General features: G+C 52.8%; 5 protein-coding genes and 1 non-coding gene across 6 annotated transcripts; 4 read left to right on the top strand and 2 right to left on the bottom strand.

Moving 5' to 3' along the window:
* The first annotated feature begins 901 nt into the window (after positions 1-901).
* BDW47DRAFT_t141 lies at positions 902-1,011 on the top strand. The gene has a single exon. It is a non-coding gene; the product is annotated as a tRNA-Leu (tRNA).
* Positions 1,012-1,662: 651 nt separating this feature from the next.
* BDW47DRAFT_120176 (ribosomal RNA processing 1 family protein) lies at positions 1,663-2,757 on the top strand (the record flags this gene model as incomplete). Its single annotated transcript, XM_024815454.1, has 3 exons — positions 1,663-1,711; positions 1,775-1,882; positions 1,958-2,757. 3 exons carry the CDS (start codon positions 1,663-1,665, stop codon positions 2,755-2,757), a joined length of 957 nt encoding a protein of 318 aa, XP_024668646.1.
* Positions 2,758-2,902: 145 nt separating this feature from the next.
* Positions 2,903-4,926, bottom strand: BDW47DRAFT_72729 (putative sphingosine kinase (SphK)). The gene is made up of 3 exons (XM_024819699.1): positions 4,544-4,926; positions 4,419-4,475; positions 2,903-4,354 (listed from the first exon to the last, which is right to left on the bottom strand). Exons 1-3 carry the CDS (start codon positions 4,851-4,853, stop codon positions 3,048-3,050), a joined length of 1,674 nt encoding a protein of 557 aa, XP_024668645.1. The 5' UTR covers positions 4,854-4,926; the 3' UTR covers positions 2,903-3,047.
* A 592-nt stretch (positions 4,927-5,518) lies between these two features.
* Positions 5,519-9,158, bottom strand: BDW47DRAFT_111779 (coatomer subunit beta). The gene is made up of 6 exons (XM_024814022.1): positions 9,032-9,158; positions 8,575-8,951; positions 8,092-8,512; positions 7,649-8,038; positions 5,988-7,596; positions 5,519-5,927 (listed from the first exon to the last, which is right to left on the bottom strand). Exons 2-6 carry the CDS (start codon positions 8,877-8,879, stop codon positions 5,785-5,787), a joined length of 2,868 nt encoding a protein of 955 aa, XP_024668644.1. The 5' UTR covers positions 8,880-8,951; positions 9,032-9,158; the 3' UTR covers positions 5,519-5,784.
* Position 9,159: 1 nt separating this feature from the next.
* BDW47DRAFT_111777 (mago nashi family protein) lies at positions 9,160-10,415 on the top strand. The gene is made up of 7 exons (XM_024814021.1): positions 9,160-9,416; positions 9,474-9,511; positions 9,575-9,670; positions 9,728-9,791; positions 9,851-9,938; positions 10,001-10,126; positions 10,190-10,415. The coding sequence occupies exons 1-7, from the start codon at positions 9,379-9,381 to the stop codon at positions 10,202-10,204; spliced, it is 465 nt and encodes a 154-aa protein (XP_024668643.1). The 5' UTR covers positions 9,160-9,378; the 3' UTR covers positions 10,205-10,415.
* Positions 10,416-10,511: 96 nt separating this feature from the next.
* On the top strand, positions 10,512-12,515 carry BDW47DRAFT_111775 (vacuolar import and degradation protein). The gene is made up of 4 exons (XM_024814020.1): positions 10,512-11,209; positions 11,270-11,420; positions 11,480-11,837; positions 11,889-12,515. The coding sequence occupies exons 1-4, from the start codon at positions 10,793-10,795 to the stop codon at positions 11,953-11,955; spliced, it is 993 nt and encodes a 330-aa protein (XP_024668642.1). The 5' UTR covers positions 10,512-10,792; the 3' UTR covers positions 11,956-12,515.
* The last annotated feature ends 258 nt before the right edge of the window (positions 12,516-12,773 follow it).

Genomic DNA, 12,773 nt, shown 5'->3' with positions numbered 1-12,773 from the left:
CCATAAATCATCCCCCATCCAAGTACTGCATCCAATTGCCTTCTTTTTGTACCTTCCGTGACAGGGTTGTCTTCTGGTTAAGCACGTGTCAATAATCCATGGTCATGTTTTGCTGACTGGTGACTATGGGGTAGTAGTTGATTCGAAGATTTTGAGTGTGGTCTGTATGACCTCATTGTATTCCTCACTGGTGGGGACTGCCCACCCATGGAATTGGTGAAGTCGGCGCTCCCTCTACCTTATTGCGCGTTATTTTGGCAGATGCCTTATGTGGCAATGGAATAGTTCGAGGTCATTAGCCTTCCAGCCATGTTAACATGCCCCAGCCTAACCAAGTGCCACCTCCGCCCGTTCCTCCCGGGAACAGACATCTTCGTAAGATTCCAGGGCCACGTGCAATCAGTCCTTGATTTGCTGTTCCATAATTGCTGGCATGGAAAGGCCGTGCTTCTTTCGAGTCTTGTCCATCGACTAGCTTGCTCTCTGTCTTTTATTTTCATCCTATTGAACCCTGTGTAGGTGATCAAATCGTCTTGCCATCGATGGCATAGACCTGTTGGCATATCTTTTGATATCTTTTTGATGTCCAACGAGACCGAGCATATGTCGAAAAAAAAAAGAGGAGGTTGTTAACGAATAATCCTAGACCCCCTGGGAACTAGAAATATATATAGTTAGTATAACCCACGTTTGTAACCTAAAGAGATTCGGCCATTCACCAAAACATAGTTACTAATTTTCGCAAGCAGCTCCATACTACAAAAAGATCACTCCATTGTAAACAATTGCAGAGATAAATCACATTCACCTGTTGATGTAAATCATATTATAACTGGAGAATGCCAACGCGAAAGATAGACTCTGTACAAGTAGCCAAAATACCAATTACTCACCAACAAATGGCAAGATGGCCGAGCGGTCTAAGGCGTTGGATTCAAGCGAAAGCTTCTACCAGAACACTGGAAATCCCAATACTCCCAGAGTGCGTGGGTTCGAATCCCACTCTTGTCATAATCTTTTTTTGGTTTTCTTTTCTTTTTGTTTTTCACAATTCTTTCTATGGAAGTAGGAAATAAATTACTAGCTCGTTTATTCATTATTTTCTTATTCAGTGGAAATAGATACCTGTCGCAAGGTATTATCTACCGCGGCGGATAGCCTCTACTACATCCATTGATATACGCTTCCCCTACGTATCTTTCAAATATCTGACCAGCTTGATAGAAGAGCACCTGATGCGTATCGCTCAATCTTATACTATATAAGATACTTACCTACGTCCATCCTACGCTATCCAGAGCTAAAGATTCACTCTGTCTGTCTCAGTACATCACTCAGTGTACTTGTAGCCGCAACCAATCACAACACCAGGTTCATCATCCCCACAGCAAACCAAACAATACAAACATACTCTCCGAAAAAAAGAAAAAAGTAAAAAAAAAAAAAAAGATATCACCACTGCGTCTGTTAGTATCATACTACAGAACCAACCAACAATCGCATCGCATTCGCATTCTTCTGCTAAAGAGGATCGACGCTACCATACCTACTAGGTATACGCAATTCACGAACCACCACCTCGATCTTTACCGGCGATAGCAACATTCGTACCGCATCGCATCCATCACCCATCGCAGACGGACGAAAGAAAAGAAGATAGTCATGAGCGACATGCAAAAGACTCCCTTTGTGAGGGAGCTCGCATCAAGCGGTACGCCAACCCTTACCACCCCCATAAAACAATAGTACCCAATAGCTAACTGAAAAAACGAAGACAAACGCATCCGCGACAAAGCCACCGAATCCCTCACCCTCTTCCTCCGCTCCAAGACCGACCTCTCCCTCGTCGAGCTGCTCAAGCTCTGGAAGGGCCTATTCTACTGTACACTCATTTCCCTCCTCAATCCTCCCTTCATATTCCATACATATCCACATACTAATAAAAAAAAATGAAAAGGCTTCTACCACTCCGACCGCCCCCTAACGCAACAATCGCTCGCGCGCGCCCTAACCTACAACCTCGTCCCGACCCTCCCCCGCAGCACGCTCCTGCCCTTCCTGCGCGCCTTCTGGATAACCATCGGGCGGGACTTTCACTCGCTGGACCGATTGCGCTTGGACAAGTACTTGTATCTGATTAGATGTTTTGTGGGGGTTGCTTTTGAGGTTTTGCTGAAGAAACCCGCCTCTTCTTCCGTGTCAGGCAGTGAAAGCGACAAGAAGCGCAAGAGGGCGGACGACGCTGCTGCTGCTGCTGCGTCCAACAAGAAGAGAGGCGGGAAGAAGGGCAAATCCTCTCCTCCCAACGACTCCTCCTCCTCCACCACAAACCAACCTGAAGAAGGCCAATGGTCCACCCTAGAATCATACATCACTATCATCAGCGACGGCCCCCTCTGCCCGCGCAACTTCGACCCGGATCAAGCACCCGCCGACGAAGCCAACGACTACGTGCCGATGCCGCACGGCCCCGACGGCCTGCGGTACCATATTCTGGATCTGTGGGTGGATGAGCTGGAGAAGGTTCTTGAGTTCGATAGTGAGGATGAGTCGACGCGGAAACCGAAGGAGGGTGGGCCGCCGGCGGAGTTGTTGCTGAGGCCGATTGAGACGCTGCTGCGCGAGAGCCCGTACAAGCCTGTGAGGGTGCGTGCTGCGGAGGCGTTGGCTGATGAGAGGCTTGTGCAGTGGGGGTGGAAGGAGGCGAAGGTTGAGGAGGATAGTGATGATGGGAGTGAGTGGGGTGGGTTTGATTGAGTAGGGGAAAGATGATTTGGAAAGGAAGGACGTCAAAAGTGTAATGAAATGAAGATGGATGTTTACTATCGAGGCGCTATATACATGACAGTCTAGCTATCCATATCCAAAATGCAAACCAAACGTAAGAATGCATGCATGCCAGTGCCACTGGGTATTGCGCCCGGGTATCTCATCAGGTGTGCGACTGAAACAGTAATGATACAAATCATGGTAGACATGTAGTCGCCAAAGTCAAAATCAAAAGCCAAAACCAAAGAAAAAAAAAATAATAAGGGGGAAAATCTATCTCAAGGCCGAGGCCCGTCCGTCTCGTACAGGTGGCCCGACTTGGAGAGCACAGTACCCAACCCCTGGTGCACCTCGGCTTGGATTCCCTCAAACGGGACCGACTCGCCGTCCACGCTGATGTAGCCTTCCGTCTCCCGCGGAATCAATCGGTAGGCTGCCACCTTGCGCACGTGCACGTCGGGCATGTCGAAGAAGGTCCCTTCCGGGATGGAGGTCATCATCTTGATGGACGTGGACCGGCTGACCGTCCCGTCGATGGTGACCACGTCCATCAGTCCGTCCTGCGGCACCGCGGCCGGGAAGAAGCTGGTATCCTTGGACATGATGGCCATGTTGCCCGCGTAGAAGTTGCCCATGGTCTCCCCGGGGATGACCTCCCAGTCGCTCGGGAGCTCGTCCTGGACTGTGCCGTACTGCAACTCGGGTAGGCCGCCGGCAGGAACCTCGTCCGGGCGACCGGGCGCCGGGCGGCCGGCGTACTCCTCGTAGTGGTCTTTGATGGCTTTCTTGTCGTCCAGAACCACCTTCATGGCCAGATCGCACGGGTAGATGGTCCGTCGCATAAGTCGCACGAGGAAGCCGTAGGTGAACCGATGCGCCCCCATCCAGCGAATATCGTCCGTGCCCAAGTCCGACTCAGCGACGATCCCGAACGATTGCGACAGGAAGGAAAGGGTCCGAGTCTGGCCCTGTGTGAGGGAGACCAGATCTATGGGGGTTTGGACGCCCTTGGCGATCGTCAGGGCGGCGACGGAGACACTCCCCGTGCCGTAGAGGTTCCACGACATGGCGTTCCCGGACCCGCATGGCAACATGGCCACAGCCACCTTGGCGAGGGCCTCCCTCGCGTTCGGCTTCTTGGCCAGACCATTGAAGACCTCGTACGGCAAACCATCCCCAGAGCAGCAGACGATTGCATCGTAAGCGTCGACGTCAATATTCTCGGCGATCTCGGTGGCGTGGCCGCGGTGGGTGGTCTCCTGCACATCCAGACGACACCCAGTGGCCGCGAAGACGGACTCGGCGTACTTGTGGTAGAGTTTCCGGGCGCCACCCTGTCCGCCAAAGGGATTGATCAGGACCTTGAGGCGACGATGGCGCTGGGCGGCACCGTATGCGAGGTCGAGCAGCTTGGCCACCCACTTTTCGATCTGTGCTTTTTCCTTCTGCGCGACCGGGTAGTGGAGGGTGGCCACGGAAATCTCCGATTTCGGTTGCGGCGCGGCGTATGTGATGGTCAAGTCGGTCGGGGTAAGATCGGCATCGAGGATGTTAAAAAGGGCGATGGAGTGGGTCTCTTGGGGTGCTGTGACAGGAAAAGGCAGGTTAGTCGCTCCGCATGATCTGGCGAGGAAGGTCGTGCATAGTACCTGATAAGGGGAGGAGACCGCAGCACGTGCGATCGGCTTGGCGCGACGGGCGCTCGTCTGCAGATTGATTAATAAGACGAAGATTGAGGCGGGGGGGAAGGAAGAGGGAGAGATTGAGAACATACCAAGAACGATGAGGGAGTCCCCGGCCAAGGTGAGGGAGACGGATTGTGCGACCGTGAGGGAGGCATCGTGCGCCAGCAAGTGCTGCTGAGAATCCGGCTGATCCGGATGGGTCAAGGGTGGACGGGAAGCGCCATTGGGGGAGGGAGAAGTCATGGTGCGACGGGAGGGAAAGAGAGCATCATACAAGGCGCGCCAGAGAAAAAAGAGGAGAGGGGTGGAGACGAAGAGAAAAAGAAGAAGCGAGAGAAGGAAGAGAGGAGAGAGAGAGGAGAGAGGAGGAGGAAGAAGAAGAAGAAAGAAGAAGGACATAACAGGAACAGGAAGCAATTCCCGGTTGGAACTAATCAGGCACTAGTTGGTTAGCCTGAGGACAGACTCGCCAGTTGACGGAAGACCTAACAGTTGACGATGATATACCGGAGGGTTAAGGATCATCGAGACGAATCAGGCGACCATCGTTATTATAAAACGAAAGAGCCTGGTTCATACGTACTCCACTTTGCCTCTCCCTCCAGATCTATTTCTGTTGCCTCCAGAACCCCACCCCCTGCCAGGAACCACTTTCTTGATTCTTTGTCATTCTGCAGGATATTCGGCTGGTTGAGGCGATAGGCCGCATGCGGAACAAGCCTATTGTCCGTGGCCAGACCTGAATGGATGCGGAAGGGCGATCTTGTTCGACTCCCCATGCGACAGGTCATCCTCATGTTATTTTTATCTTTATCCCTCAGCTTAGACATAATTGAAGTTATCCCTTGGTCTATGAAACCCCTACAAACCAATATTGAATATATCCCCCCGATCGATGCAACAAGTCAAGAAGATGAAGAGGAACGGCCATGCAGCCAAGGATCATCTGCCGAGGTCGCGCCGCGCGGGGTGGTGGGGCGCCTTGACTACGAATCAGATTCACTGATCCATTACTTCCCTGTTATCCAGAAACTTGTCTATTCGATATTCTTAATGGCAACAGAAAGTAATAATAAAAAGATAGAAAATAAAGAAATCAGGAAGAAGAATGAATAGAAGAAAAATAACAATCCTTTCTCATCCAGCTCCGCAAAAAAACAATCAAACATGTACTCAACAAATTCATCCATCAGAAGAGATAATAAAGAAAATGATAATAGGAAACGAGGTTACAAGATCCCCATCCGAGGAGCTATGAGGGGTGTATAATAAGTCAATAAGAGGGTAATCGGTATTCCAACGCTGCACCATCGACGTCCAGCCTGCCCTCTCATGCCGTCTGCGCCTTGAGGCCCTTCAGCGATCCCAGGCTTAATGCCAGTCCCTGCGACCGACTGCGGATTCGGACAAACCCGGTGATCGGTCCCTCGTCCCCTTCCATCTCAATACTCAGGTTCGCCAACGCGTCCTCGCCTATAGTCCGGTTAGCATGACTGTAAACAACAAAGGACTGGTAAAGTGAAAAGAACATACCAAATACACTCCGGGCATACAGATTGGCACTCAAGAATCGGCAGTCGCCCTTGAGCGAGGCATCCGGAGTCAGGCACGCCATGTTGGTGCTCTCCATCAGCTGCCGCAGGAACTCCCGCAGATTCTTCGCCTTCGAGTTGATGTTCACCTTGTTCTCCCACTCGAACTCGGTCCACATCGTCCGGAACTGCGTCTCCGTGCAGTGCGCCGGCTGGATGTAGTCCATGATGTCCGCGTGGATGTCGTTGAGGATCACCACGTGCGTCTCCGTCGAGCTGGCCCCGTCGTACACGATGTTCCCGAAGATCACCCCCGTGTCCGTCGACGACACCTTGACTGTAGCCTGCACATTCAAGAAGTCCCGCGGCCCCAGGTTGTGCGTCGCCGGCCGCTCCACCACCTTCAGGTCTCCGAGCGTCGCGAACTCCACCGACAGGTTCTGCAGCGTCTCCAGCGTCTGGTTGACCAGCAGCACGTCCAGCACGATGTCGAACTGGTGCACCGTCACGTACGCCTCCGCATACACCGCGTCCGAGAAACCCGTCAGCTGCACCACCCGGCTCAGCTTGGACGACACCGACTCCACCGTCGAGTCGCCGCCCGTCGCCTTGGCCAGGTCCAGCTCGATCTCCTCGGCGCCCTCCACGGCCGACTTCTTCGTGAATTGGCGGATGGGGATCGCGTCGTCGATCTGCACCGCCGTCTTGGCCTTCTCGCTCGCTTCCTTGTCGGCCCGCTTCCGATCCTCCACCTGGACCATGGCCCGGAACGCCGCCCGCGTGTCCTCCAGGAACGACGTCTCCAGCTCCTTCTTCTGCGAGAACTCGGCAAGCGAGCGCACGCAGGTCATGATGCGGTCAACCGAGTCCTCGTCAATGGGCGCCTTGACGAAGTGGGACTGGCCGACGCGGATGATCGAGATCATGATAAGCATCGCCTCGGCGCGCAGGGCGTTGGTCCGCGCCGTATCCTCGGACACCTCGGAGTGGCGCATCACCAATTTGGTCAAGGTCGAGGACAGAACGGTGGCCAGGTAATAATCGCCGTCCAGGATCAGCTGGCGCAGAGGGGGCTTCTGGGCGGCCTTGACAGCCTCTAGTCGGGCGGCGGCAGCCGACTGGCTGGTCAGAGCGCTTTCCGTGGCATACGTGCCGTCCGCCAACACCTTGCGGGATCCGGTGGGGGCAGACTGCTTGGCATGGCCGTTGATCTGCTCCTTGAGAGCATTGTCGTCCGGCACCTCATCAAGGAGCCGCTGCTCGGATGCGAGAATAGGGATCTCGCCCAGGCTCGCCCGGATCTTCTTCCAGGCCTCACGGATATCCTTCTCCTCCAGCGAGTACTCACCCACGACCCACAGAACGCCCCGATATACCTTTCCGGCGCGCACTTCACTCAGGGTCGAGACCAAGCGGTCGACAACGGAGGCCCGCAGGTGGGGGAACTTTTCGACAACTTCCTTGACGAAAGAGATGACGTCGACGGCGGAGTTGTTGTTGAAGTCGGCGATGAAATCCATGAGGAGGTCCACCACGCTGGCGGCGATTTCGGAGAACTTGATGGCGCAGGTGTGGATCGATTGGATGAGAAGCTGGCGGTATTCGCTGTTCTGTAGGCCGAGTTAGCATCACATCATTCCCGATTGGCATCGACAGGCTCACCTTCTCGTATTGCTCATCCACGGTCTTCGAAAGCTCTTTCTTCAGAAGCATCACGATCTCCTCCACGTTCTTGCTCGAGACCATCTCCAGGGCGATACCCAGGGCTTTCCGGCGGACATCGATGTCCGGGCTGGACAGGACACGGAGGATCTCCATGGTGAGGTCGTCCAAGACGCCCTCGTTGCGGATCCTCAGCTGATCCACTCGGTCCAAAACGATGAGCTTGACGTTGTTGTCGGCCTCCCGAATGCTCAGTTCGATCAATTTCCCAGCAGCGGCCTTCACCGCGACCGGGTTGCTGGTCAGGGCCGTCAGTGAAGTCGCCGCCTCGTAGATCACCGTGCTCGTAGACGCATCGAGGAGATCGAAGATCAATCGCAAGTATTTACCCTACCGAGCGGTCAGCCATGAGACAGAGATCGACTTGCGCTGTAGCGACCTACCTTGTTCTGCGTATTCTGGATCGCGTCTTTGCGGATAAATTCCAGCTCCACCAGCTGAAGCAGCTCATCGGTATTCGGAATGCTGTCGAACGTAGTAGCCAAATACTCCAGCGCCTTCTGGTGGCTAATGGACATGAGAGCCGCGAAGGCATTTCGCTTGCAGGTACCATCGGTTTCCGTCTCGAGGAATGTCTGGATGAGCTCGGGGGCGTCCGGGATGAGAGACTCCGAGTGGGTGAAGATCGAAGCCACCGCCCACACGGCGTTCTTCCGCACGTAAGAATGGCGGTGTTCCAGACACGAGCGGGCCGACGACAGGAGAGGTTCGATGAGTTCGGGCTCCCGAAGCTTGCACAGGAACCGAAGGGTATTTCCGCGAACATATTCATTGGGGTGTTGGAGGTCATTGCGAATGCCGTTACTATGGGACGCAAGGTTCAGCACGGGCTCAGCAGTGAGAGAAATTGGATCGTTGCTTCTTACCAGACCAGAATCATCTCCTGCTTCAGTTTCCCACTAGCGTCCAACTTGGGACAGATCTCGTAGTAGAAGTACAGGAGCTTTTTCAGGGGCTTGCTCCGCGATGGCATAACAAAGCGAATGATGTGCATCAGGAGGGCCGGCATCGGATCGCCATTGAGCATGATCGTAATGACCCTCCTCATTGTATCCAGCTTGGTCTCATCAGTACCCTTCTCCAGCTGCAGCTTTAACTCCGGCAAGGAGGGCTGATCAGCGGTGTTGTCCTGATGGATCAGGCTGTATGCATTTTCCAGATACAACGCCATGATGACCGGCTATCGAAAAATAATTTGGGGGTGGAGGTGTGACGGAGGGAGCGAAGGTGGGAGGGAGGAGAGCTAGATGGTGGTCGGGTCAGTCCATAAGTCCAAGGTGTCCGATTGTTTTGACCCTTCAGGGGAGGGAGGGAGGAACCAACCGCAGCAACTCTCCTCTGAGATGGTATTTGACGGTTGGGAAGTGTGACTTAGAACAATTGAACTCCCCTCACCAGCCTTGGATTCATGTGCGCAAAGGTAGGCGATTCTCTTGGGGGTGGTTGTATAGGGACACTTGGGGGGTTTCTTGATCCAATCTGTCCATTTGCGCGGCGGAGCAAGCTGGCCGGAGTGTGTGGATGACTCAGCCGCCTGGACCATCCCGCCCAACTCGGGCAAAAGCAGACAGAAGCATCTGCTATGATTCCCCCGTGCGAACTGTGCGACTACGTTGGGTTGATTTGATTGAATTACTGGTCGCTTGTGGCATCGCTACTCACTCTTCACGATGACCACTCAAGGAGACCCGTTCTATCTCCGCTACTAGTAAGCTGGTTTGGTGTCGCCCGGGTTTCCTCCGCTGCCGCTGACAACCCACCGCAGCTCAGGTCACTCTGGGCGGTTTGGGCATGAATTCCTAGGTGGGTTTACTCCATGGTGTTATCCCCGTTTTCTGGAAACTAATTTTGTGTTGTCCCCGATAGAATTTGATTTCCGTACCCTCGGCGATGGACGGAGTGCCGCTGTGCGGTATGCGAACAATTCGAATTACCGCAATGACTCCCTGATCCGCAAAGAAAGTGAGTGCTCGACAGACTTCGATCGCCTTGAACTTGACTGATGGATTGCACTCCCAGTGTGTGTGAGCGCGGCAATGATCCAGGAAGTGAAGCGCATCATCAAGGAAAGCGAGATCTTAAAGTATGTGACCTATCCACCGTCCGGAGAATGGTCTCCACATGGATATTGATGCGGTGCAGGGAGGACGATTCGAAATGGCCCCAGAAGAACAAGGACGGACGTCAGGAACTGGAGATCCGACTGGGGAATGAGCACATCTCGTTCGAAGTGCGTTTTGTTGACCCTTTCCGCTGGACTATTTGCCCTTATTAACGGCATGTGTTTTGCAGACCGCCAAAATCGGCTCCTTGGTGGACGTGACCGAGTCCGCGGACCCGGAAGGTCTCCGGGTGTTCTACTATCTTGTGCAAGACCTGAAGGCCTTGATCTTTTCGCTTATTTCGCTCCATTTCAAGGTATTGAATGTTGGGATCGGTTGGTTACCCACGTACTTGCTGACCGTGTTCTTTTTTCTCCAGATCAAACCTATCTAAACCCAACACCCAATGTGACCTGGAAATGGCATTGGACGGTTTTTATCATTTATCGAGGGGAGAATAAAGGGCGTTATTGATTCCATAATGAAAGTATTGAGAATGGACATATATGTGTTCCAAAGGAATTTCCAACTGTGATGACGCAATGCAAATTGAATAGCCAACTCAGCTAAGAGAAAAGAAGCCAAATCAAATATATATGTATTGATTCCAGACATATGAGAAGTAGAGTTGTACCATCCACCATACTCCATTAGGCTGTGGCTTTCGCTGTTCCGCCTGAGGCGCCCGAAAGTGAATTTGCCTCCCCCGCGCTCGCATGATCCGCCCCGGGTCGACTTAAGCCTGTTTGGGTTTCCATCACTGATTGATTCATCATAGCTCCAGCTTCTTCTTCCCTTCTTGACTTCGATCTCATCCTTTTGTTGCGCTTCTTCTTCCTTTACTTCTTTTTTCATCCACATTCACGGCCTCCCTCCCTTGTCTCTCTTGGATCGCTTCCTGTACCCCGATAACCTTCCTTGCTACTCCGTACACAACCCAAACAGGTCGATCCGATGTCATTCATTTTCTAAATTCGCCTCAATGCCGACCCCCAGTGACAACACGCTTCGCCTCAATTCTGCTTCGATCGCTGAAGAAATCCGTACCACCTGTCCACCGGAGGTCGAGCGATTACCTGCCTGGAGAGATTCCCCCGACTCGTCAACCGCGGAGAGCGATGTCCCCGAGAATGCCCTCTCCCCCGCCTCGGCGTCGGGTCAGTCCGTGCTGACCCGGTCGGACGATGCCATCTCACCGTCCCAACCAGACCCGTTGAGAGTGAGGAGTAATACGGTGTCCGGCGCTCCTGCAAAGAGTCTCAGCAAGCCGGATGATGAGCCAGTTGGGGGACGACTAAGTCCGCCCGCGGGGGAGCCGTCGTGCCCAGCCAACCCGTCCCCGTCAGTCACGGCACCCTCAACGACCTCCCTGTTGAGTTACGAATTCTCCAACATCAGGGTATGTCGGCAGCTTGGGATTTCTCGCTACACAATTTGTATCAACTGACTTGAGTGACAGCTTTTGCCAAACTACACATCCTCGTTTTTGCGCCCGGGGAGTAAATTCACGGGCACGCAACAGTCGGATCGTCAGGTGTACAATGTCGACGTGGAAATCAAGCATGTCGACATGGTCGAGTCCTACCTCTGTGGCTATCTTCGCATCCAAGGTCGGTGATGTCGCCCGGGTTCGATCGATCTACATTCTAACCGAGCGCGTTCTGTGCAGGTCTCACGGAGGATCACCCGACCCTGACCACATTCTTTGAGGGAGAAATCATTGGGAACAAACATACCTTCAAGACCAGGAATGAAGCATGGGGGGCCACCGAAAAGACCGACATGATTCATTGGGCGCGGTTCCCCGCCTGGCACCCGTTGGCCAAGCAGGCCAAGCGACCGGATTTCACCTACCGGAATTTCGCCCAGCGGGAACACATCTTCATGCGATGGAAGGAGTACTTCCTCGTCCCGGACCATCGGGTGAGGACGATCTCGGGCGCCAGTTTCGAGGGCTTCTATTATATTTGCTTCAACCAGGTGGAGGGGACCGTGACTGGGATATACTTTCATGCCAAGAGTGAGAAGTATGTGTCTAATTCTCCTTTGATTATGGATGTTGTGCTAATGTGGTATAGGTATCAACAACTGGAGCTTAAACATGTGGAAGACCATGGATGCACGCCAGCGATCGAGTTCCGTTGAACAAACATACCATTCCTTACGCGTCAGTCACTCAGCCACCACTCTACAAATCTTCCCTAGCCTCATTCCGCCTCTACCTCGTCGTTCTCCACTCCCATTCGGCACCGAGTTCTGGCCGCGACGTCTACTTCCACGGTGCTTTCAAGATAGTTGCTCCATTCTGTCAGCTCCTGGGTAGCAACCTTCTTCCACCCTATACCGTAACGCTTTATGATGGTGCTCTTCTTTGGCAATGGCGTATCTATTGGACAACCAGGTTTCGATCATTGACTCTGCACGTTTAATGTATCCAGTTCTTCTTCTCGTTTTCATATCGTTCTTTTTTCTATTCGTTTGCTTTTTTTCTTTCTTTTCATACGTATGGAGCGATATTTCAATTATTCCGGTGGCGATAAGGACGTCTTTTTCTCCCTCTTATCTATGTTCTTTTTTCAATTGGGAAGTTTGGGCATGATGAATGCAACGATCTGCCAGCCATAGCGTCTGACTCTGCCGCGTATCTCGAAACATACCCTGAGAGCATACTGCGGCATCTGAGAATACATATTTCCCCCCCTCCACAAGACCTTGCAAGACTATCAAATTCGATAGACTTCCTCTCAGTATCCGTATAAGTGATATCTTAATTTAATACGATATATAAGCCATCGTTGTAAAGTTAACTCAATCGACCCTTGAAAGATCGCATCCGTTCTCGCTATAGTAAGCTCTCCCTCACCCATGAACGGTTGTCTATCTGCTGTATCTATCACATATTGATCTTGACTTCCTCTTGCCTTTCGTGTCTCATGTTGATTGATTCGATTTGGTTGACTTGA

This window comes from Aspergillus candidus (assembly GCF_002847045.1).
Source record: "Aspergillus candidus strain CBS 102.13 unplaced genomic scaffold BDW47scaffold_59, whole genome shotgun sequence".
Taxonomy (NCBI): Eukaryota; Fungi; Ascomycota; class Eurotiomycetes; order Eurotiales; family Aspergillaceae; genus Aspergillus; species Aspergillus candidus.
The sequence above is the reverse complement of the archived record's forward strand: the minus strand, read 5'-3'. Positions and strand labels throughout refer to the sequence as shown.

Coding starts and splice junctions, on each gene's coding strand:
- BDW47DRAFT_72729 (XM_024819699.1), bottom strand. CDS start 4,853: ATGTCCTTCTTCTTTCTTCTTCTTCTTCCTCCTCCTCTCTCCTCTCTC. Junction 4,476..4,543: donor GGACTCCCTCATCGTTCTTG/GTATGTTCTCAA, acceptor ATCAATCTGCAG/ACGAGCGCCCGTCGCGCCAA. Junction 4,355..4,418: donor CGGTCTCCTCCCCTTATCAG/GTACTATGCACG, acceptor TTCCTGTCACAG/CACCCCAAGAGACCCACTCC.
- BDW47DRAFT_111779 (XM_024814022.1), bottom strand. CDS start 8,879: ATGGCGTTGTATCTGGAAAATGCATACAGCCTGATCCATCAGGACAAC. Junction 8,039..8,091: donor TCCAGAATACGCAGAACAAG/GTAGGTCGCTAC, acceptor ACCGCTCGGTAG/GGTAAATACTTGCGATTGAT. Junction 5,928..5,987: donor GTATGCCCGGAGTGTATTTG/GTATGTTCTTTT, acceptor ACCGGACTATAG/GCGAGGACGCGTTGGCGAAC.
- BDW47DRAFT_111777 (XM_024814021.1), top strand. CDS start 9,379: ATGACCACTCAAGGAGACCCGTTCTATCTCCGCTACTA. Junction 9,512..9,574: donor GTTTGGGCATGAATTCCTAG/GTGGGTTTACTC, acceptor TGTCCCCGATAG/AATTTGATTTCCGTACCCTC. Junction 9,792..9,850: donor AAGGAAAGCGAGATCTTAAA/GTATGTGACCTA, acceptor GATGCGGTGCAG/GGAGGACGATTCGAAATGGC.
- BDW47DRAFT_111775 (XM_024814020.1), top strand. CDS start 10,793: ATGCCGACCCCCAGTGACAACACGCTTCGCCTCAATTCTGCTTCGATC. Junction 11,210..11,269: donor ACGAATTCTCCAACATCAGG/GTATGTCGGCAG, acceptor CTTGAGTGACAG/CTTTTGCCAAACTACACATC. Junction 11,838..11,888: donor TTTCATGCCAAGAGTGAGAA/GTATGTGTCTAA, acceptor AATGTGGTATAG/GTATCAACAACTGGAGCTTA.